The sequence below is a fragment of the Nicotiana attenuata genome, chromosome 9, assembly GCF_001879085.1.
Source record: "Nicotiana attenuata strain UT chromosome 9, NIATTr2, whole genome shotgun sequence".
NCBI lineage: Eukaryota > Viridiplantae > Streptophyta > Magnoliopsida > Solanales > Solanaceae > Nicotiana > Nicotiana attenuata.
Window position 1 is genome coordinate 41,652,142 of NC_031997.1, and position 24,325 is coordinate 41,676,466.

General features: G+C 35.1%; 2 protein-coding genes across 4 annotated transcripts; one reads left to right on the plus strand and one right to left on the minus strand.

The window, feature by feature from the left end:
- LOC109232315 (anaphase-promoting complex subunit 7) lies at nucleotides 577–10,545 on the plus strand. Its single transcript, XM_019398047.1, has 18 exons — nucleotides 577–835; nucleotides 954–1,022; nucleotides 1,116–1,166; nucleotides 1,315–1,452; nucleotides 1,547–1,609; nucleotides 1,866–1,981; nucleotides 2,311–2,395; nucleotides 3,517–3,576; nucleotides 5,157–5,202; nucleotides 6,746–6,819; nucleotides 7,482–7,532; nucleotides 7,614–7,814; nucleotides 7,900–7,944; nucleotides 8,030–8,123; nucleotides 8,241–8,386; nucleotides 9,090–9,319; nucleotides 9,513–9,573; nucleotides 9,997–10,545. The coding sequence occupies exons 1-18, from the start codon at nucleotides 617–619 to the stop codon at nucleotides 10,081–10,083; spliced, it is 1,836 nt and encodes a 611-aa protein (XP_019253592.1). The 5' UTR covers nucleotides 577–616; the 3' UTR covers nucleotides 10,084–10,545.
- Nucleotides 10,909–19,795, minus strand: LOC109232314 (acyl-CoA-binding domain-containing protein 4). 3 transcript variants are annotated; one of them, XM_019398044.1, is made up of 17 exons: nucleotides 19,422–19,795; nucleotides 19,150–19,225; nucleotides 18,144–18,207; nucleotides 17,917–18,069; nucleotides 17,756–17,833; nucleotides 17,059–17,163; nucleotides 16,015–16,081; nucleotides 15,868–15,929; nucleotides 15,370–15,509; nucleotides 15,122–15,248; nucleotides 14,910–15,024; nucleotides 14,631–14,719; nucleotides 13,492–13,575; nucleotides 13,022–13,363; nucleotides 11,812–12,330; nucleotides 11,653–11,712; nucleotides 10,909–11,215 (listed from the first exon to the last, which is right to left on the minus strand). In XM_019398044.1, exons 2-17 carry the CDS (start codon nucleotides 19,185–19,187, stop codon nucleotides 11,135–11,137), a joined length of 2,124 nt encoding a protein of 707 aa, XP_019253589.1. In that variant the 5' UTR covers nucleotides 19,188–19,225; nucleotides 19,422–19,795; the 3' UTR covers nucleotides 10,909–11,134. The 3 variants fall into 3 exon arrangements, with proteins under 3 accessions (XP_019253589.1, XP_019253591.1, XP_019253590.1); XM_019398046.1 differs by lacking the exon at nucleotides 19,422–19,795 and adding an exon at nucleotides 19,325–19,393; XM_019398045.1 differs by lacking the exon at nucleotides 19,422–19,795 and having other exon boundaries at nucleotides 19,150–19,399.

A 24,325-nucleotide genomic window follows, 5' to 3' on the forward strand; every position in this document is an offset into this window, starting at 1 on the left:
GTGGGTGATAAACGAAGTCATGATAAATTTTTTATGTTTTGAATGAGAAAAATCCATACAACTAATTCTCTTTATTGAATTTAGAATTAAAAATAATTGATTGATTCTTATTTGTTAGTTGCTACCAGAATATATCCCATAGTCCGCCCTTCCTTGAATTACAAATAATAAAAACAAAAAAGTTCAAGAGGAAGAATGAAAAATGAGTAAGTCATTAACGATATTTGGATCCACTCAAGCAATAACGTCTTTGTTTTCAAATAAAAAAATTGGAGAAGTAAATCTATAGGGTAATTAGGAAAAAGATTCAATTAGCTGTGTGGTTGGAAGAATATAAGTGTCTTGGCAAATTGGATAAAATGATTTAAGCGCTTAATAAAATAGTAGATTCTTATGACATGTGAATAATGTTTGACTATGACATAACTTAAAAAAATACTGTGAATATAAATTAATATTTTAATACTTGTAGTCAAAGGTTAGGGTAAATTTATTTTACCACTACTTAGTGAAGTCTATTGGTTTGACACCCTTCCTATTTGGGCTGTCAATCAGATTTTCTTGCATATCTTGTTTGTCGAAAATAAAAGGGAAAAGTCTGTGGGGAGGAAAAAGTATGAAGGGACGGAAAGTGCAAATAAATAAGTTAAAGGAGCTACTTGAAATGGCCATTTATGTAATTCCGCTTGCGACGAATACAGGGAATTCAAAAAAGCGAACGGCTTCAACTCAGCTACTCTTCACAGTTGTACACTCTCAATCCTCATCAGCAATAATGGACGTTTCGATGAGCACTCTATTGGATCACGGCTTGTTCTCTTCTGCTCAAATGCTTGTATTTCACTAACTAACCCCTTAGGGTTTTTGAGATTTCACCTTTTCTCATTCTGAATTATTGTAATTTACTGCATAGGTCATCCTGATCTTTGGTTTCTTTTCTGATTGAAATTTAGGGATGTTTTCTTGTTTCGTCCTCTTCTGTAAGTCTTGAAACAAGTCCTCACCTCAAGGCTGAAAATTTGGTTTGTTTACTTTCTCCTTTTTATTAAATAAATTCGAATTTATTTTGTTTATTTACGAATTGATTTATCGATTGTTTGTAATTTTTTATGCAGGTGCTTCTCGGCGATGCTTTGTTTCGAGACAAAGAGTACAAGAGAGCTATTGTAAGATAATTTGGTTATTTTGGACTTTAGATTGATACTACATGTACTGCAATTTAATTATTGATAAAGGGTACATTTTCATTTGTATGGTACTAAGATTGATCATATAGTGTTAGTTGTTAAACTATTTGGTTCACTATTTTGCCAGCACGTGTACAAACAAGCATTGCACTGCCACAGAATAATTCCTAAGCAAAATGCAACACCCATTAGAAGTGCACTGTCAGCATCAACCAGGTCATCATCGCCAAATTCTTTCAACATTTCAACAATTAATGAGAATGAGGTATCTTGGTGTATAACTAATTCTTGGAAATGTTAAACTCATAGAAACACTACTGAGGGTCTTTTGTTGGCTTTCCTGTTTCGTATCATAATAGGTGAAGTTCAAGATTGCATCATCACATGGTGCACTCAATGAAAATAGAGCAGCTCTTCTCGAGGTCAGTCATCTTTATGACTCTTCATTATCTGGAGTGGACATAGTTTTAAAATGTTTGGTGGACACCTATTTGTGATGAAAAAGGAATTATGTCTTTTTTTTTTCTCCTTAATTTCTTTCACTGATACTACACAATTTGTAATACAGTCTCTCAGCATAACTGAATATTGACATTTACGTCCACCTATGTGTTTATACATCTAGTTTGGAGAAAATTAGTTGCAAGCATTGAGTCTTTGTTCCCCGTTATGTCACAGATGGAAGGAATCCCAAGCAAAGCAAGAAATTTGCAGATGAATCTCATGATGGGAAAACTTTACCGAAGTTCTAGACATACTCGTGCAGCCATTACATGCTATAAAGAGTGTTTAAGGTCTGTCGTGTTTTGATTTTTTAAGACAATATTATTTGCTTATGACAGTGTATACACATCTTCTTACTTATTTTTACTTCTCTAGATGTTTTTCTTAGTTTCTCCATCTTCTACCTTTTTAGTCTTTGACATTACAAGAAGAGAAAAGAAAACAATAAACTTTATTTGTTGCTCTTTCTCTTTGTAGGTAATTTTGCTTTTAGCCTTCTTTTTCCTTCTTTCTTCTGTCCTTGTTCAGTACCCAATATGAAGTGTCACAGTCATTGGTTGCATTAGCAATACACCTCAGTCTTATCCATCCTACTGTTGTTGCTTTCTGTTATTCACAGGCATTGCCCTTACATCATTGAGGCTATCATAGCTTTGGCGGAGTTGGGTGTGGCAGCTAAGGATATTATTTCATTGTTTCCACAGGTTTGTTTTACCAGATATTACCGTCCTTTCTGTAAAAGAGATGTTTGGAAAAAACTTTGCTTACAGTAAACCGCGTGATTGTTAAAGGTTTGATGGTAACAAAAGTATTTTCAATAAGAATGCCTAGCAATGCATTTCATTTATTGTTAATTTGTTAATGCCTATAGTTGCTCATCTGAAAATTTTACCTCTTATATCAAAATCCAAATGTGTAATTGGATCTTATTCATCCTTTTTGTCCCTCCTATATATTTATCTTCAAATTACGAAGATCCAAGTGTTGGGTTTGCCCATGCCATTGACAAGGCTTGAAGTTCTGGTATCGTGTGGTTAAATTAGTGAAGGGAGAAGAATGTCTCTTCTTCAGTTCTTTGATCATAACTTTCATCTAATGTAGTTGTCATAACATCAAGGCTATCTACTCCTAAGTTGAAGAGCCATTGCAGCCAGAGTCATCTACACATCTGAGTTATGCTATTGCATATCATGCCCCTGCTGCAGCATATTGTGAAACAATTACTTTTTTGCTTTAGTTGAAGTTGAATAGGGGATAATTGGCTGATTATATAGGAACACCGTATATACTACTTTGGAAGAAGGCAGTTCTCTTAGTTGTTTAATGAAAAGAACATTTGATCACCTGAGTGTTAAAATATTTTTAGACACGCCTAAGTATCAACCATTAAAATAACTTTGGTGCTGCGTAAAAAAAATGTATATGAGGAGCATAGAATGGAAGAATTATCATATTACTACGACAGGAATATACTTACTTTCATTTTGTCTTGCTTTGGATGGATTGAAGAATTGGACTTGGAGAGTATTACCCCTCTGCTTTTACTTCACCTCCTCTCTTGTTTACTGTCCAAGGAGGAGGAAGATGACTTGTAGCGCTCCATTTATGTTTCCACACCTCCAATCCCTGTGGGGTGCTCTTGCAAGAGTTAGGGACCCAGGGAGCTAATGATAAATGGTAATATGAAACCGTGTAATTCTTTTATTATCTTGCTAGAAACTGTCATTCCATGAGTGTAATCAATTAACGTGGACTTTTGGATAGAACTCATGACATGTTTTGGAGCAATCATAACACAATATTTTGCTTACTCTTGATATTGCAGACCCCAACTCGAGGTGCAAGGTCTACTTTTGATCATTTTGATTCAAGTCGTTGGTTACAGGTGAGTGAACAATGATGTGATTTAACTTTATTTCACTAAATAGACTGAGCTGTCTCTGTTTATCCGATTATATATATTTTTATTTTCTGCTGCATTTCGTGTATTACCACAACTTGTTATTGGGTTGTGGAGTTTCGTGATAGAAATTCTTTGTGTCAATTTTTTCCCCATACCAATCCGATTGCTAGTTCCTTTCCTGTTGTGCTAATGTGCGTGGAGGGATGCTGGAATCATTTCTCTTTTTTGTTTTCCAAAATACAAAATGGAAGCCAAATCGGACCAAATTGCTTTCTAGTCTAAACCCCACTGAGAATGAGGGAAGTAATGACAACCTTAGGTTTTCATATCTCGTGTTTGCTATGTGGGGTAGGAGCCCATTGCTACTGCAACAGCTCTATATAGGAGAATGACATGGGTAACCACAAATGTGCTATATCGGAAGATAGTTTGATTCATTGATAAGGATGCCATCATAATGTGACTTTGATAACCTAAGGAGACTTGCTCATGAGTTGGTAGATCAGGTGTGCCAGACTTGCCATGGTGACAACACATGGAAACTATAAACGATAGGTTTGCTACGTGGTTGAGGAAAATGAGCTTATTGAGTCAAATATGAAATTAAGCATGTACAATGGAAAAGTTGCCAATCAATGTGCATCAGAGTTTATAAAAGGAACCAAGAATGTGCCCAAGATGTCTGTTCCTTCCATATCTCTACTTATTGGAAAGATGTAGATGAAACACTATACAAAATTTAGATAGAGACAAAAGACCTTTACTTCTTCCACAAAATTTCCTTTTTCTGATAAAGAAGAAATCTTCTAGGGTCAGTTGGCTCAAGGTTCGAAACTCGATAGATAATGGGCTTGTCCCTCCACCCTTCTCCACCTAAATATCAAGCTTTTATCTGCGGCAGTATTTGAACTCGTGGCGTGTGGCCTAATCCATGCATCGTTGTGATCTTACTATTAGACCAAAGCCCTTCACGTTATGTTCTTACCATTAGACCAAAGCCCTGAAGCTCTTCAACAAAAATACCCTTATCACACATTTATAAAAAAGTTTACAACTTTTTCGATAGGCGTCTAAAAAAAATTACAATTTCAATTCCGAAATGGTCTACACACAAAAATTATAATAGCTGATAAGGTGGCTCGTTTACACCAAGTGATGCATGGAAATTTTGACAATAAAATTAAAGAATTAAGCGACTTCAATTTGAAAGTTTAAGGAAAATAACCACAAGGCCTTATGATAAGGGATAGTCAGGGAAAGGAGTGAAATGGGGAAAGTGGTAAAATCTAAGATTCTTTATTTGATTGGATTTGGTTTCCCAACTTGTGCCATTTTAATTACCAACCTTTTGGTTCAAACACCTTGTGGTTTTGCAATTATCTTTTAGTATTTAAACTTGTCAACTATAAGTGCCAATTCGCATGCACCTAAATTGGTATAATTATTTAAGATCTCGTCGGATGGTTATCTGCCAATATTCACTTTATTCCAGTCTTTTAAGCATATAATTTTCATCTATAATATCTTTCTAATGTTCATATTATTCTTTTCTTCCTGTGCAGCGTTATGTTGAAGCCCAATGTTGCATTGCTTCAAATGATTATAAAGGTGACAATCTTTTCCTAATTTTAAAAATGTGCCGGTTTGACTATTTTAGCTTATAGTTGCAGTATTACGTTGACCTTTGATACAATACTTCTGAATACTGAAGACGCCACAATAAATTTTCAAACCATCACTCTATCCACTTTTCTATTAAAGGTACAAGATGAAGCCCCAAATCATTGTGCGACCAGCGGAGCAATTTTCCTCTACTCTTCAATACTTCTAAAATGTTCTGCTGTAAGAGAAACAGTATGATATTCATAGCATGTTGAAGAAAATTCAAAATCCTGAAACAGTTACAAATGAGAAAATTTCTGTTCTTATTTTAATAGGGAGAGAATGTTAAGGTTAGGTGTTAATTTGTAAAACCAAATGTATATAATTGAGTGTCGCTAGATTCATTCAAATTAGTTGGATTGTTGCATCGCTTTCATACTTAAATTTCAAAATAAAATCTGACAAGATACTGAATGTGATCATATAGAAATTATATTGTGGAAAACCTGAAGCTATACTATAATGGGGAATTGTTATAGTGAAATAACTGACCAAACAATTTATTGGTTTTGTCAGCTTGCAGCCCTTCTTGGTCTTTGTTACTTTAATGTTATACGTCCTTGTATCTCGTTGACTCTATCTACTTGTTTATACATGTTTATGTTCTAACTGTATTAACTCTAACTAATAATTATTAATATTGCTTTATACCTTGTATGACACGTACCATCTACTTTTGACCAAACTTAGCAAATGTTCTCGGTGTTTTTAAGCATTTTAACATTTGCCCTCTAAAGAAAGTTATTCCTAAATCTTGATTGATTTTGCTATTAAAATAAATAAAAATGTTAGAAGCTAATCTTATTAATTAAAATATTAAGAATTAATAAGACATAAGGTATCAAATTTGTGGGAGTAATCTAAAAATTGCTGATGGCAGCTAACTGAATTTATGATTTTCAAATTAATAAGATACATTCTATGCTAAGAAAAGAAATTGATCAAACTAAAGACTAAACGCTAAAATTGTAGATGACCTGATCATTAATTGTTCAGTATTTAAAAATTATCCTTCCCCTTCTCGTTTGTTACTAAAGTTGGTTTGATTTTTAAGAAAACTATAGGGAAAACTGATATTTTTGAGATATATGAAGATAAAATTTATAGCGGTTATAAAAAATGTAAGAGCAGGAGTCTTGCTAATCTTCACACCTGGATAGTCTAACTTCAGGGGATCCCCTCCTGCTCAGTGACTCACTGTAAATGATTAGCAAATGAAAACAGCTTCATTGGGTCCTCTGTCCCCTAAATTTTGTATATCTGCTGTTACTTTTCTTTTTCTAGTAGCACAAAAAGAAACACATAACACATTTACCACTTGTATACTGGGAGATTTCCCACAACAATAATACTTTGTTATCTTATCAAAAAAGTCTGTTTGCCTTTGAACTGGGAAACAGGGAAAAAGTGCTATCAAAATGTCCTTTAAAAAGCCAAAAATTCGTTTCTACATGATGTTAATTTTTGTTTGATTGTTCTTATTCTGCAGGTGGTCTGGAAATTTTTGCAGAGCTTCTGCGACGATTTCCTTGTAACATACATATACTGCTTGAAGTGGCTAAGGTTAGGGAATAGTGACTATATGGAAAATCATGATTGTAAATATGCATCAAATAGTACGATGCTCCTTTTATTTATATTTTCCTTTTTACCATATGTTTGGCAGTAGGACAAATGGACAACACAATGATCATGATTAACATGTCAGAGGCTCATGATTGTATCATTTGAAATATAACAGGGTTACATGAAAGTAGTTGTTCCTTTTCTTTCTTGTGGATCAAATATTCTCTATACTGGTTATCTCCTTTCCTGGTGTCAGATTCATTTAGACAGGTGGATATAGTGAAGTATCACATACCTAGCATTATCTTTCCATGTTTTAGATTTGTCTGGTCTAATCATTTACACCTTTGCCCTGCTTTCAAGGGAATTCCTTGATGGTAATGAATGTTCTAAGTTACCCAGGAAAAATCCGGCATGAAAATTTTATATTTTTCTTCACATTCCATCTTTTGGACTGTAGAGAACTACTCTTCGTATTTGTTTCTTTTCATGGATGGTCGAATGCTCCTTTACGGAATCCTAATAAATTTCTTAGGATGAAGATAGTTTTTATCCTAAACACTTAAAGGACACAGAGTCTTACTTTTTCTCTGGCAACTTTGTTCTGAAAATAAGCAAAATGTTATCCTTATCTCTGTCTCATATTCACATTTCTGAAGGTTGAAGCCATCATTGGAAAAACTGAAGAAGCTATAACGGATTTTGAGAAGGTAAAATGGGTGCTACATCTTGATGTGATATTTTATCATTTCTGAATGTGTACGACATATAACATTGTATGGTATCTACAGGTTCGATCCATTGATCCGTATGTTATTACTTATATGGACGAGTATGCTATGCTCTTAAAGCAGAAATCTGATTATTCGAAGTTGAATAAATTAGTACATGATCTACTAAACATAGACCCGACCAGGCCTGAGGTTTTTGTGGCCTTGTCTGTCTTATGGGAAAGGAAAGACGAGAGAGGGGCTTTATCTTATGCTGAGAAGGTTAGTTTTGTTGAGTTTTAGTTTTTGAGATTGTTGTTGATGAAGCAAGCATAAACTAGTGATAATGTTGCTTTTTTGCAACCAGAGCATCCGCATTGATGAGAGGCATATACCAGGTTATATAATGAAGGTGCGCTTAGATTTGTTCTTGTGTGTAATGGAATACTTTTCAATGCCACATAGTTAGATTATTCTTTGTTTTGGCCAACATCTAGGGAAATTTATTCTTCTCGATGAATCGACCTGAAGCTGCTGTGGTTGCCTTTAGAGGAGCTCAAGAGTTGAGACCTGATCTTCGTTCTTATCAAGGTTTGTTTCAAAGGAGGGTGAAGTTTGATTGTATAGGTTGCTAGCATTCTGCTTCTTTGAATGACGCCTTTGTGTTATTCCATTCCCTTTCTTAATGAGTTTCTCTCAAATACATAGGTTTAGTACGCTCTTATTTAGCAATTTCAAAGATCAAGGAGGCACTGCATGCTGCCAGGGAGGCAATGAAGGCCATGCCACAGTCAGCAAAAGCTCTAAAATTGGTGGGTGACGTACATGCTAGTAATACTAGTGGGAGGGAAAAGGTATAATTGAGATGTCCTTCTTTCTGACCTTTTGATTTTTGAATTGAGTTCTCAGAGCTAGGTGGTTTATTTGATATTCCATATTAGCTTTTTGTAAGAGAATCATAAAGGTTTTGGTGAAATTTAAAACTAACAGAGGTAGTACATGATTCCTACTTGCATATTATTGGTTGCAAAATTTTAAAGATGTATTTATATACTGGTTCTTTCAAATTGAATTTTTTATATGATTTGACAAGATTGTTAAGGTGAGAGCTGGGAACATGCTTTTCTGATACACCTGAATTATTAAAGTATCTAGTTTACATTTCAAAAAAATATTTAAGTAACTAGTTTACGCACAGCTTGTTGCACATGGCTGTAATGGAGAACGAAAAATAAATATTTTCTTATAATTTTTGTAAAAAATCTTTGATAACAGAAATGTCAAAAAAAAAAAAAAATTTCAGCTATCTTCTAATTTACATATTTTTCAAAAATCTGCGAGGTTCATGTTTGTATAGATGATTAGGTGGCTTTGCAGATAACCATATGTTTGTGTAGGTTCTCTACTTTTGGTATACCTCTTGTATATGGGGGTTTTCCCCCACAATATTAATAAAATATTACCTTAAAAAAACATAACAATATAGGTGTATATCTTCGTAGCACTTTATTTCTTTTTCCTTTTTCTTGAAATTTTAAGTACCAACTCTTTTTACAGGCGAAGAAGTTCTATGAATCTGCACTAAGGCTGGAACCTGGTTATCTTGGAGCAGCACTAGCCTTGGCAGAACTGCATGTCATTGAAGGTCGAACTGTAGATGCTGTTACTCTCCTTGAGCGATATCTCAAGGATTGGGCTGATGACTCGTTGCATGTTAAGCTTGCCCAAGTATTTGCTGCTACAAATATGCCGCAAGATGCCTTGTCACACTACCAGGCAGCACTGAGGTAGTCCTACTTTTCCTTGAATTTTCTTGCAATCTTTTTCTGCTCGATTTTAAGGCATTAGATAATTAATCTCACACCAGCCCTTTAACTTATCTGTGCTTTAAATTCTAGAAGGGAAAAGAAATGAGAAGCAGTTTGCATGAAAGTGACATAATTCCAATTACTAAAAACAATTATTTGCTCTGCCTGTCAGGATAAATCCCCAAAATGAAGCTGCAAAGAAAGGGTTAGAGCGCCTGGAGAAGCAGCTCAAGGTTTTGTTTCCTGTTCAACGTGAAAGCATTTCCTTTATATGCTTGTCTTAACTACGAACATATGGCCCTCAGCTTTGGTCTAGGGGAAGAGTGCATCCTGTGTTGTGTGGTTAGGGCACTAACCCGAAATTTGCCGCAGACGAAAGCCTAGTATTTAAGTGGAGAAGAATTTCGAACCATGTGCCTCTGGCGCTCGGGGATTTCTCGCTTATCGAAAAGAATCTTATTAGATATATTTTCTGCTAAGCTTTGCTAGTAATTCTCCATCCACCATGGGACACCCAAATTCATTTTGGCCTTGGCATTTATTTACTTTTGTTTGCTTGATGTCATGCATATATTGAGTGTATTTACACTAGCCCTTCATTAGACAGTATTTTTGGTTCCACTGTTTTCTTAAATGAACCTATCCATCTTCCGCAGGGAGTAGATCCTGATGCTCCTGAAGAAGATGAAGAGAATGATGTCGAGGATGCTGATGCAGACCAGGAAGAGGCTGAGCTTTTATGATGAGGAACGGAAACATATTTTAAGCTCTTCTCTTGCTCTGCTGCATGTTTAGGAGAACTGGTTCAGTTGGCAAGCATCTGAATAAAAACAGCAGAAATCCACTTCACCCGGAGAAGATTCTTTGTGGCCTTTCCAAGAGCTTAATGCGAATTTCAAATAAGGTACTTGTTGCGGCTACCTCGTGTTCTACACTAAAAATTCTTCGCGAGTCAAAACTGTTCAGCTACATAGGCTCTCTTCCTTTCAGATCATATCACGGCTGCCCATATGTTGTAATCTATTGTAGTCCTTTTGTCCTATCCTCAATGTAAATTTACCCTATCAAGGAAGGTAGTACCGACAATTTTGTAGAACTCCAAAGGTTTTCAACAGATTATTTGATGTAAAACTCCGCCTACGAGAGCTTTGCAAAGCATATGTACTCCCAACATCAAATAAATGAGAAAGGTTGTAGTAGGTTAATAGCTGATGAAAAATAGTCTAATTATGATGAACCTTCTGAATACCAAAGTGGATCTGGAAACTAATTTGGGATTGGGAATTGATGGATATATCCACTTGATATAAATTACAAAAACATTATCTCTGGTCGTACATAGTGTCAAACAGGCCTCAAAATAGTGATGATGTTGTGTATAATATCATCACTATTTTGATTTGTAAAATTAATTGTCATTTACTTCCGTTGGTCTGCATACCATGAAATGGCCAACAATTTCGAGACAGTAAGCTTGTAATCATTGGTAAAGGTTTTAGCTACTTATCACTCCATTAGAACGAAACCATTTTGTCATTTCCCAATTAGGGAGATCGCTAGTCCTTTACTTAAAACAGAGTCTTGTCATATTTGTTCCAGAACTTGATATGCAATATTACAGGATTTGCAGTCAACATATAACATCGGGTGAAGTATGTCGTAGGCCATATGGCAGTCTGGAAAGTTAGTGTTTAGTTATCCAAGAACGAGCCAATAATAATAATTAATACTTGAAGTCTAAAACATATGTACATAATCCTATCAGAACTAATATACAAAATATCATGGTATATTCTAAACGTGGAATGGTTTCCGGGGTGTCGGAGATCGATTCTCCAGTGACTGCAATCTTTGTTTTAAATGAAAAACTTCAACCTGCAAAAGGAAAGGATATTCCCTGATTAATTACAATGTCATTGTATAAGACGAACTGAACTGCCAAGAAAGCAACATCAAGCATAAAAACAGTTAAATCTCTCCGGTATCTGCTTATGATGTAATTGTGATAATTCACATGATTAGAAGAAAGCTAATAAATTTCCAAGTTGTCATCTAAGATGGTCATGTGGCCAAAGTATGCAGAGAGCAATTATATATACGGATAAAACCAATTGTATAGTTTGAGTGGTAAATCTCAATTAAAGCAGATATATCCTAGAGGTGTAAAGTTGATATTCACCAATCACCAGGTCCTTCCGCATCCCTTTCCGCTTATCCAATCATCCCCCACCCCCCAAAAAAGAACTAAATGATGAATAATGTTAATTTGCTTATGATTCCTCTATCGTCTAGTCTTAAGTTTGCGATCATACCTGTAACTGGAAAGCTCTTGCTCTTTCTCCAGCAAGGACTCCCCTTGTTGTATGCAGTTCCTGCGTCCAATGAGTAGACATCAAACTTAGTAAGAGCTGGCTGAAAAGTTGGCTCAGACATGCTAGGAATGGATAAACCAATAAAACCGCTTTCGATACCTTCTGTGTATCATCCAGAACTGCCTTGAGGAAAGCCACATCATGCTCAAGCCTGACATTATCGGAGTGGACGATGTTGGATAAGCTATTAGCCTCTTCCTGAGCCAATTCAACACTAGCTAGCTTTTCTTTAAGCAACTCCACCTCCTTTACAGTGTCACCCATCTTTTTTTCCATGTCCTGTTTACTCTTCAGAGCAGAAGATAAATTTTTCTCTGTTGCTTCACGATTAGCCAAGGCAGCTGCCAGCTGTCCTTCTAGATTTTCATTCTTTCTCATTAGGGCAGAAAGTTTTGCTTCATACTGCTGACAAGCACCTGATGAAGCTGATAATCCAGATTTATAATCACTTTCTTGGAAGACAAAATCATCAGTGTCTTGAAAAAAGTTTCCACTTGCTTGTCTGTAATGATTAGGCAAATGTCCAGATTCAGTAATAGTAGACATCTCCTCTGTAACAATTTTTCCTCCACTGCTGCTTATTTTGATTCCTGTGTCAAGTTGTTTAGCTCCTTGTTCCTTCGATTTGAAGATGAATGAAACATCAGTTTGAATGAAAACACAACGTCAAATAAACTTCAGAACATCACTTGATAGAAAATACAAATCTCTCATTGTCGTATCGTATTAATTCAAAAAATTACTAGCAGCAAAATCCCCTGAATTAAAAACACCTCGCAAATGGAATTTCAATGTTCAACAGATAACATATTGCCATCAAGAGAGCTGGATATTCAGGGACTTCGGACCAAATTGACCAAAAAGTCCAAATTCTTTCCTATCTAATTCAACCACCAAGCTAGCGTTTGGCCATAGATCCCAAATTTATTTTGAAAAATCTGATTTGGGTGAAGTTTGGTTTGAAGATGAAAATGTGTTTGGACATACGTTTTCAAAACATATTTTCCAACTTTATTTTGGAAAAACATGTATATAATTCCCAAGTTTTGGGATTTTGGGATTTGGCCAAAATGTGGGCAAAATTTATGGCCAAACATTTTGAAAATAAATCCCAAATTTAATTTGGCAAAACTCATGGCCAAACGGGGCCCAAATCATCTCAATCCTAACCAGTATCCTATTTCATAGCCCTGTCCATAGAAAATCCAAATATAGAACACTTCGTTGGATAGGTCATATATACCCATCGATCTACTCAGGGCCATGAGATTGTGAAGAGTGAAATACCAGAATAGTTGCTTTAGTTTACCTGTGAAGGACTTTCATCACCTGAAGTCTTAGGTATCTTTGCACCGGCGTCTTGATCATTGGAAAATTGCTTGCGAAGTGAGACATTACCAGACACAGAACTAGGATCAACGAGTAAAGACTCTGACAACGATTTTCTGCCAGAGCCATGATTCTCAACCGCAGAGGCTAAATTCTGTCTCGCTATAGAATCCACATTAGAGGTAGAAGTACCATTAATTGGCTGAGAAGCAGGCCCAGTAGATGCCAAACGATTACCAGACAGCAAGTTCCCAGCAGCTTTACTTAAACTTGATCTGCGACCCAGTGACAATTCATTTCTTTCCATAATGAGTACCTCAACCTGTAAAAGAATGATTAGATGAGGCAAAGCAAATACTTTGTATATGAGAAATTTGATTCTACGAATATAATTATGTCAAAGCTAGCTAAAAGATTATTATAATGCAGAAGTTCTGGTTTCCATGTCACCTCATTTGATGGATCTTTCTTGAAACCACCAAAAGCCACAAGAAAATCCCTTTCCTTATGCTGCACAAGGACGAGGCTGAATCCCTGGCATTCATACAAATGTTAAAAATATACTTACACGTACCATCATGCAGCACAACCTAGAGCAAGAGCATATAATTTTGTTAAAGTACAGGTTCGACCACCAGATCGTAGGTGCACTGTTTAATATAGCACATGATGAAGTCCTTAACAACCCTTTTGCTTTAGAAAAGTTTTACATAAACAATAAAAATTGTCCTTCGGTTAAAATACTTAGTTTACATTTGAAAGCAAACCGTTTGTTTTTGCTAATAATTTAACAAAAACCAACCAACATATTCTCCTATTTTTTTTTTGGGAAACACTAACCCAAAGTCCAAACACATATTTCAAAATCATTTCCAAAACTTAGACAAAAACAGAATTGGGATTGTAGTTAGTCAGAGGCGGCTACATACTGAAGGCAGCGGGTGGAGGGGCACCCACAGCCGTCAACTCGAGGTGTATATATAGTTGAAAAGTTAAGGAAAATACAGATTTATACTTAAATCCGAACCCATTGTAAAAGAAAAGTAGTGAATGCAATGATTTTCACACATTTTGATATCCATGAGTCCAGTGGTTGCAGCTCCAGACTGCACCACTTACGTGCAGGTTCCAATCCCTCTAAAGGCCCTTCCTTCTTCTGTCTTCTCCTGCCCCACTCTTCTATCTTCTCTTGCCATAGCCTATGGACTACTCTCGAAAAACTAGGAGCTTGAGTGCTATAAAAATGGTACTTCCTTTTCTATGAATATAAGAAAACAACCTTTTTGATGAAAAAATACAAGAAAATATGTAAGTTAGCTAGTTACATATTCAATTATATTTGATACAAATTCTAATGATTGTATTTCACATATTACAAAGCATGGCAAGATCTTTTTGCTAAGGTTCGCAACATATCAAAATACTTGAGAATTTGAAAAACATTATGAGTTGATCGACGTGAAAAATCCAAACACAGCAGCAGAAGGCAAGAACATACTGTGAGTTGACTGACATAAAAGTTCATAGGCATAATGCCAAAAGGCAGAAGCATGTATTAAGATTGTGAGACAGTGAAAACTGAAATGGACCTTGTTAGTTGTGATAGAAGATGCTGGTGAAGCAACAGCAACAGACCATTCAAGTTTTAGAACATCAAATATTAGAGTCTCAGCATGTCCTGGAGGAACAAAGTATAGTTAAGTAACAAGAATGGAAACAAAGGCAAGAAGGAGAAACATAAATTGAAAAATTCAGAAAGCTTAAGTAGAAAATAGGTTCCTATTTAATGCATTTCTTTATTGAGAAGATATCCTAGAATCAAAAGGTGATGAAGCAGAAAGCTGCAGTTATTAGCTATTAAGACATACTTCTTTTCCTGCTACCACCCCCAGCAATATACCATTTAGTTCCACAGAGCACTCCACAAGAACCAGCTCTAGGTGAAGGATGGAATCCCCGTATTTTAATTCTTGACCATGCCATCTGAGGTGAACATGAAAATCTAGCATTAGAATGTTGCATACAAAAGCAATATGCATTCATTCAGGGAAAGAACAGCTGAAGATTTTATTCCACAAACCGTCTCAAAATCAAGCGTGTACAGGTCATTTAACGTCCTAGACTTTGATGATCCACCAAAAATCAGGAGTAATTTATCATCATAGAGGGCAGCCACATGGTTTGATCTTGGTGTTGGACCTGTTCCCCTGCATGCATGTGCTAGTAATCAAGAAATAGACCTGATGATGCCACCATTTTGTAGAGTTAATGGCCCAAGGAGCAGGAACATTAGTAATGATATGAATGATATATCCTTTAGCAACTCACGTGCAATGAAGCGGCAGCCATGTCAAGGATTTAAGATCAAACATATGTAGATCATTTAGCTTCCTCCTCTTTGCATCTTCACCCCCAAATAAAATCAAAACTGAGCTTGCTCTAAGAACACTATGACCACTACGCGCAACCTGTCCATTGTATTGGCCAGTTAAAAAAAAAATAGAGAAGTTGCATTGCAGGTATCCACAACAAACTGAAGTGAAATCTTTACCATTTTCCTACCATTTCCTTTTATCTTTAAGAGTAAGACAATTACCTCATGTTTAGGAGAAAGATTATAGAAGTCTACTTCACCGGACTTAGTGAGACGTGGTGCAGACTGCATAAATAACTATTACACTTTCTTTTTGATAATGGATACACTGGAGTCTGCTTTAATCGTGTTAGATATTAAACTGAGCTGAGCTATCAGTGCTATGAAGTGAATATCACAAAGTAGAAAAGAATTTGCACAATCAGATTGCACAAGAGGACATGGAACTTTACCGGAACATCTCCTTTAGCTTCCAGAAGTGACCAGCATTCAGTTTCAGTGTCAAATGCCCAGACTACAAAAGACAATTTCGAAAGAAGTATATTGTGGAAAGCACAGTTGGAATAGGTAGAAACACCGTAAAATTATAAGAAATGAACCTGAGACTTTGTCACTTGCAGGGTCAGTTTTCCCTCCAACCATAAGAATCTTTTTCCCCCATTGAACCTGGGAAATAACAGATAAAGTTTCTGATGAATAGTACTCCAACACGACATCCGTGGCATCATAAAAGGATACATCAATGAGATTAACAATAATATTCCATTATAACATCAGAACAGCAAACATCAGCCCTACCATAAAAGTGAAACATGTATTCAAGTACTGATATCAAATATCGTTGTGATCAGACATTTCAGACTATATTCATGTAGATGTTCTCCAAACACCCAATACACTCTCTCTTCCATTTTGTTTTCCCTGCTAGCTATTTAAGCTATTTCAAAAATGATTTCTTTCCTAAAATGTAAAATCAACAATTTACACACCCTCTGCATCATCCGATTATTATAATTATTCCTTTTAGAAAGTGGTATTGGGGCCAGCTTAGGCTAACCTGAACTATTCTGTCAGGCAGCCTACCACAACCCACAAACACATGTACTGGATAAACCTACTCATCAAGGTTGGAGCAGAGCAGATGGACTCACACTGCGTGTCGTAGTTGGATTCGAACCTGGGAACCCCAAGTTTGTTATTCCTATACCTCAACCACTCAAGATATCCTTTTGCAGACCACTTTCCATCTATTATCTTGACGTCTTCCTACCCAAACTCAGATATACCACCTAATCCAAACTTTCTTCTGTTAATCTCCGTGACAACCATATCAACTAAAATAGGATAGAGGAAATATCACACAGACAACATTTTAGAAAAGTGAACTTCAGTTTTTTTTACCTTTTGTCGAATTAATAGATAAATAACATTTTCACAGAGGAAGCTTTTTAAATTGCTTTAACTAGGTATTATCTAGGTCATTGTGTGTTTTCATTAGCAGGTTCTCAAAACCAACAAACTCTCGCTTGAAAGAGACATATCACCGAGACATGGTGCATCTCTATATCCATTACAGTTTCTTGACAAGTAAAATCCAAAAAGGAAGCAACAGAATAGACTAGAAGAGTTGGAGTAAAGGTTACCAAAGCATGGCCCTTGCACGCTGGGATCTTTAGAGGAAGACTAGTGGGCGAGAGGTATAGCTTTGATGAGGCTGTTGTCCAGGAAAAGCTATCAAAATTTAGCACCTGAAAAGAAAATGAATGCAAGCCACTGGTATCAAGTATGTCACCTAAGAAGCAAGTTGCACGATACTAATGATTGGGACTCGTCTCAATTACAATCTAATTATTTCCCCTTTTTCAAGGATCAACACAGCTGCTGAACTTTTTCTTGCGACTTAAATGGTCAGCGAGAAAAAAGAAGAAAAAAGAAAGGTTTCCATGATATTGAAAATCTCTCCACGAAACCAAGACAAAGAGGCTTCTTCTTACTACATTTAAGTCATATCTCTGTATATTTACGTGTTTTATTCTACACTTCTCTTCCTGGCATGTGTGTTTCCTTCAAAATCTAACTTTAAATTCAATGTATCTTCTTGTTTCCTTCAGAATCTAACTTATAAATTCAACGTTTCTTCTTTAATATTGTAATTTCTTACTTATCAACCAAAAAATGTTTGATGTTGATCTTTAGTGAAAGTTAGCCTTCGAACTCCGTAGTGAAATCGAACATTTTCTCGTTTGAATCACGAGAAAAGATCAATATTTCTGTTTAAATTTCTAGGCAGGAGTCATCAAGCTTGAGATAAGGAAACTAAAGGAACAACCATCATTTTACCTGAACATCTTCTAACAATCGGCTACCAGTTTCTCCACCGACAACCACCATCTTGTTCCCAACAACAGCTGCTGCATGCTGCTCAGTAAAAGAAAGATGTTTAAGTTCTAAAGCATCGCAATTTTAATAACATGTGATATCTATGAAAAATAGTCAGTTACATTGAAGCGAGGTGTAGGTTTTTCTCCAGCTATAGAAAGAAGCATCCAATTTTCTGAGCCACCTGAAGCACAGTTGTTAAACTCAGGTGCACCTGATGAGCATTGGCAGCTCTTTTCTTCAGAATCATTATTACTGTGTGGAACAGCTTCACCCTGTCATTCATAAAGAGCTTTAACTTCATGCTTCTCTTATGCAACAGAAAGAAAAGATATAATAGAGGTCTTACACTGGAATTGCTATAACGTTTAGGGTGCCTCATTGGACTTCTAGTTCCTTGAGGTGAGCTCAACCTAAGTAAAACAGTGACGAGCTCAGACAGATATAACTAGGATATGAACATAGGATTCTGTAACATTCTTTGCTATATTGAGGATTCATATCCTTAAGAAGTCCAGTAAGAAAAGAGATTCACGTGAGTGAGAGATGAAAAAGCCTCGAGTATCAATAGAAGGATTTTGGCAATTTAGGTACGCAAGGACTTCATATCACTGTTATAAGGTATGCAGAATGTCAAAATTGTGCCAGAGATTGCAATGGCATCTTACACATGAAAATCTGAAATGGAAGTGCAATTTGTTCAGAGAATTTATTTTAGACAACCCAAACTAGTTTGGGATTGAGGCGTATGTCAAATGAATAACACACTCAGTACCTGATCTTTTACTAATGCAATTCATAGTTTTCCAAGAAGGATCAAAGCAACATATCCTAGAAAAAGCTCATGGCCTACTTAATTAACCCATTGAAACTTAAAATAGTAGAGGTCTGCTAAACATCTCAAAACTCCCTATTTTGAGGAGAAAATCCTCAGATCTTTTGCCATTACAACTGATTCTAAACAAGAAGTCTATAGCCTAGTCCATTGTGAAAATACCTTAAACAGCAACCCGTTAAATTATTACTTAGTTCTAGAAACCAGATAAAACTAACTTTAACACGTCGATAATTTCTTAAACTAAGCGTCATACACATACTCTATGTATATTTTCACCTTATCTTGGTGTGATTAAATAGACTCTTGACTTCTAAAAAACAAAAATTCTTTTGAAATTAAAATATGCATAATCTCCGGAGTATATTACCATAAAAGCAATCCTAAACACTAAAAAGCAATCTTTCATGGAGAACTAAGCACACCAGTACACACACAAAAAAAAAAAAAAAAGAAGCACAAAAATACACACATTTTAGGTACACATATGGTTTCTAGGCATTAATAAGCATTCCATTACCTCCCGAGCTTCATTCGCCGTTTCGAGAACCCAAACATTTTGTTAAGCAACTAACACCACTTCAAATCACCCAAACCTTCAAAAAACACAAAACATAGCTACATTTTCTTAAAAAAGAAAGCTCAGTTATTGAAGCATTTAAGAAAAATATCAACATTATAACTGCATATTATACAGAAATCGAAAACTCATCTCCGAAGAAAAAAGGAAGAAAACTAGGTTTAAATATCTTTAGGATTTTTGTTCCTCTGCAAATGTATATGTACACATACCTGAATGAGTATCTATAAGTAGGTGTATAGGTACAGAAATGTGTATGTCTAGACTTCGATGAGCTGAAAGCGTATAGGTACAACTGTGGAGTAGTGCGCGTGTTAGCAATTTCTCCTCACAAATGTAGAGGTACACACTTGTATCTATAGGTCAATGTATAGATACAGAAATGGTGTACGCATACATACATACATACATTTTACTGTGAGGTTGTGAGGAGAAAATGACATGAGAAGAGCAGAAGTGGCGCATTTTAGCATTTCGTTCGTTTGTGTAATTTGTCAGTTCGTGCAATTACGTAACCCATTGCCGTTTGGATGCTAAGATGCACCGTGGGTGTTGGTGATAGAGTCAGTGAACCGTTGAGTTTTGGGTAAGAGCGAGTCGATGAGCATTTATTGCGAGAGAAAGAAGTGGGTCCTGTGGGCCCCACTTTTGTTCTTGGAACTTGTGGATAAGCAAAGATTCGAATCCTTCCCAACTTTACACTTGTGTCAGATTATTTGAGTTGGGCTGGATATGGGGTACACCAGTGGCCCAGCCCAGAATTTTAGGTTAGTTCCCATATTAGAATGGGCTTAAAAAAAAAAAGGAATTTTTACATTCCTATACCATATAGGAAACTATATTCCTCAATGTTTAAGGTTTGATATAATTACATTTAGTATACCTAATTACTAATTATATACCATTAGTGATTTTTAAGGGTATTAATTACACTTCTAATTTAATGGTACCATATATTCCTTCTAATACCACTCCCCCCACGTTTCTCTTTCCAATTCCCACACCTTCACCCACGTTTCCCTCCCACACCCATGATTTCTGTATCAAAATCCCATTATTTCTTCCATAGCCAAGGCACTGTCGGCACCTCTGCAATCTTGTCCCAATGTTTTTGTGCCCGGGGAAGATGACCACAAGCCTGGTCGATTTGATGGTTATGATTTCGGGTTCCTTCAGTAATATAAGAGGAAAGGAAAAGAGAGCAGCAATTCCACCATTGACATCCATTAAAAATCTTTGAAGCTTTGAATTCAAATTTGGATTTTCAAAAATCATTATTTGTTTGGATTAGGTGTTTTTGTAAATAATTGGGAATATGGTTTGGAGTTTATATCTCAATTTTGAGGGGTTTTGGTGAAGATTAGACTTGGTTTTGGCTGAATTTCAGATTGAAACTCGAAGAAGAAGAAGAAGAAGACATGACATACATTATATTGCAGCAATTGTAGAAAAATTGTAGACTATTGTTTATTTATTTTTGAGCTTTTGTGTTTTTGTGTTAAAAGTTTTGATGGGAGCTTGTTATTCCACTTCGTCTGTTTTGGAGCTAACTTGTGCAGAGGAGAAGATGTTTTTTAAGTTATATATATTGCTATACCTTTAAATTCAAGAAAGTATGGTTGTATTGTATTTAAAGAGGCGTGAATTTGTAAAATATATGTTGAATGTGAGGAATGAGTCAAATAAGACTCACAATGGCTTGTTTTCTACATTAATCTACAACAAAACTACATATCATTTGAAAAATTAATATGAAAATACAGAATTTCAATGTTTCTATAAATTATCTACAAAATTTCTAGAAACTGTTCATAACAGAATTTATCTTTATTTTCATGCATGTTCGTTTGGAACACTAAAGTTACTTGATATGCCAACATCTCCCGTTATAGAGGAATACAACTTATCTACAATTTTCTACAACTTTCACACATTATTTCCATCCAGTGAAATACAACTACAATAACATAAAAATTACATACAAATTTTATACCAAATTTATACAATATGTCTTTTGTATATTTTGTATCTGATTTATACATCGTAAAAACAATTTTCATACAACTAATTATATATTCTACAAATTATCTACAATTTTCGTACATTATTTCAACTAAGTTATATACAACTACAATATAATACCACTTAAATATAATTTTTATACAATGTTGTTCAACTTTCATACAATAGTTAAATGAATAAAAAAAAATAAACAACAGAATACTATTTTCTATAATTTTTCTAGAATTTCTGCAATATAATGTATGTCATGTCTTCTTCTTCTTCTTCGAGTTTCAATCCGAAATTCAGCCAGAACCAAGTCTAATCTTCACCAAAACCCCTCAAAATTGAGATATAAACTCCAAACCATATTCCCAATTATTTGCAACAACACTCAATCCAAACAAATAATGATTTTTGAAAACCCAAATTTGAATTCAAAGCTTCAAAGCTTTTTAATGGCTGTCAATGGTGGAATTGCTGCTCTCTTTTCCTTTGCTTTGTATTACTGAAATTTGGACATAATTGAGTTTGATGTAGGAGAATTGTAGAAGATTTAGTCGTTTTGATTTTTGAAATTAGAAAAAAGTTTGAAACACAGTGTATCGAAAAAGAAGAGACGCTAAATTTGAAACGAAACTGACGAAGAAGATTAATATGCGTGATTTGCGTTGTGGAAGATCTGGAAGAATATTTAATCCCCCAATCTTAGCGCGCCTAAATAAGGAAGCCTACAGCTACAATGATTCCTTATTTAATGCATTGTCTATATTTTGTAGAAATACTATTAGCATGAAGGGTAATATGCAAACTATGAACATATTTGGTAATATAGTTTCCTATATGGTATAGGAACGAAAATTTTCCTAAAAAAAATATAAGGAAAGTTACGTGATATACCCGTTTATAAAACTCACTTTCATGATATACCTAAGTTTTGAAATTACATTAAATATCCCATAAATATTACACGGTATACCTCCATATATTCTAAAACATATCACGATATTCTACTTTGGAATACAATCCAAGCCTCACTTACCATATATTCTAATTTGGAATATAATATTCTAATTAAACAGACCATAGTGTTTTAATTTGGAATATATTATTCAAACTAAAGATACCATAATATTCTAATTTAAAAAATCCAAACCTAGCTTACTCTAAAATTCTAATGAAGAATACAATATCCAAATATTCAAACTAAACATGCTACAATATTCTAATTTGGGATACAATATCCAATTTAAAAATATTCTAACAAAACATACTATAGTATTCTAATTTGGAATACAGTATCCAAACCAAATATACAATAATTAATTTGGAATACAATATTCAAACAAAACATGCTACAATATTCTAATTTGGAATACAATATCCAAATTAAATATATCACAATATTCTAATTTGGAATATACAGTATTATATTTTAGAATACAATAGGTATACATGGTAAAATAATTTTATAAAGTAGGTATACAGAGTAAAATAAATATTTTAATTGTATATGGTGTTAACTGATATTTTCAATGGGCATACCGCGTAGATCATCCACAAATATAATGGACAAACACATTTTTCCGTGGCGAAGTGCACGGTTAGCCACTATTAAAAGATGTCTTTACTCTTTATCCACGGTTTAGGATGTATTTACTTTTTATTCGCTTAATAATCTTTTACCCGCCCGGACGAAAATACCCCTGTGTTAGACATGGGTGTTGTGTAAATATTAAGGACATGATGTCCTTTAACTTCATGAATGTTGTGTAAATACTAAGGACATGGTGTCCTTAACTTCATGAATGCTGTGTAAATATTAAGGACTACTTGTCCTTAGTTTTTGAACTTGTAACTCTAAGTTTAGGACTACATGTCCTTAGTTTGTGAACTTGTAACTCTAAGTTTAGGACTACATGTCCTTAACTTTTGAACTTGGAACTCGAAGTTCAAGACTACTTGTCCTTAATTTCTATGCTTGTAACTCTAAGTTAAGGATCAAGTGTCCTTAATTTTTGAACTTCTAACTCTAAGTTTAGGACCAAGTGTCCTTAACTTATGAGCTTGTTAATGTAAGTTCAGGACTAGTTGTCCTTAATTTATGAGCTTGTAAGTCTAAGTTAAGGACTACTTGTCCTTAGTTTTTGAACTTGTAACTCTAAGTTTAGGACCAAGTGTCCTTAACTTATGAGCTTGTTAATGTAAGTTCAGGACTAGCTGTCGTTAATTTATGAACTTGTAAGTCTAAGTTAAGGACTACTTGTCCTTAATTTTTGAACTTGTAACTCTAAGTTTAGGACTACCTGTCCTTAACTTTTGAACTTGTAGCTCTAAGTTCAGGACTACATGTCCTTAACTTCTGAACTTGGAACTCCAAGTTCAGGACTACCTATCCTTAATTTCTGTGCTTGTGACTCTAAGTTAAGGACTATCTGTCCTTAATTTCCATGCTTGTAACTCTATGTTAAGGACCAAGTGTCCTTAATTTTTGAAGTTCTAACTCTAAGTTCAAGACCAAGTACCTACCACAACCATGACTCTTTATGTCTTCTGCTATGCATTTTGTGTAACCCGGTAACACCTAGAATTGCACTGACTGTATTTGCCTCGCCAAAAACATCAAGATTACAATTATCAAAATCAATATTAATAGCAAAATTGGGAATAATAATTGATAGATACTTTATATTGTTTTAGGGTATGATTACGAAAATGAGTTGAAAAAGAAAGGGCAGTATATGTTCACAGGAACAAGACTTTTTGATTTGATTGAGAGTGGGAAGAATTTGATAGTTGTCAGCACAAGTTGGACGTTATCTTCATTATTGGTATACCAGGACTTGATAGAGGGTTTGGGAAGGAAAAAAGATAGAAGAAAGGGTAACAGTCTTTTCATATTAATTTTAATAGACTAGTGGCTACTATTGCTAAGCATTAAAAATGCTGGATAAAAAGTAAATACCACTTTAAAAAGTGGCTACCCCACNAGAGAGAGAGAGAGAGAGAGAGAGAGAGAGAGAGAGAGAGAGAGAGAGAGAGAGAGAGAGAAACTGACATCCTATAACAACACATAACATAAATTGGTAATTTTTTAACCTTATATTAGGTTTGG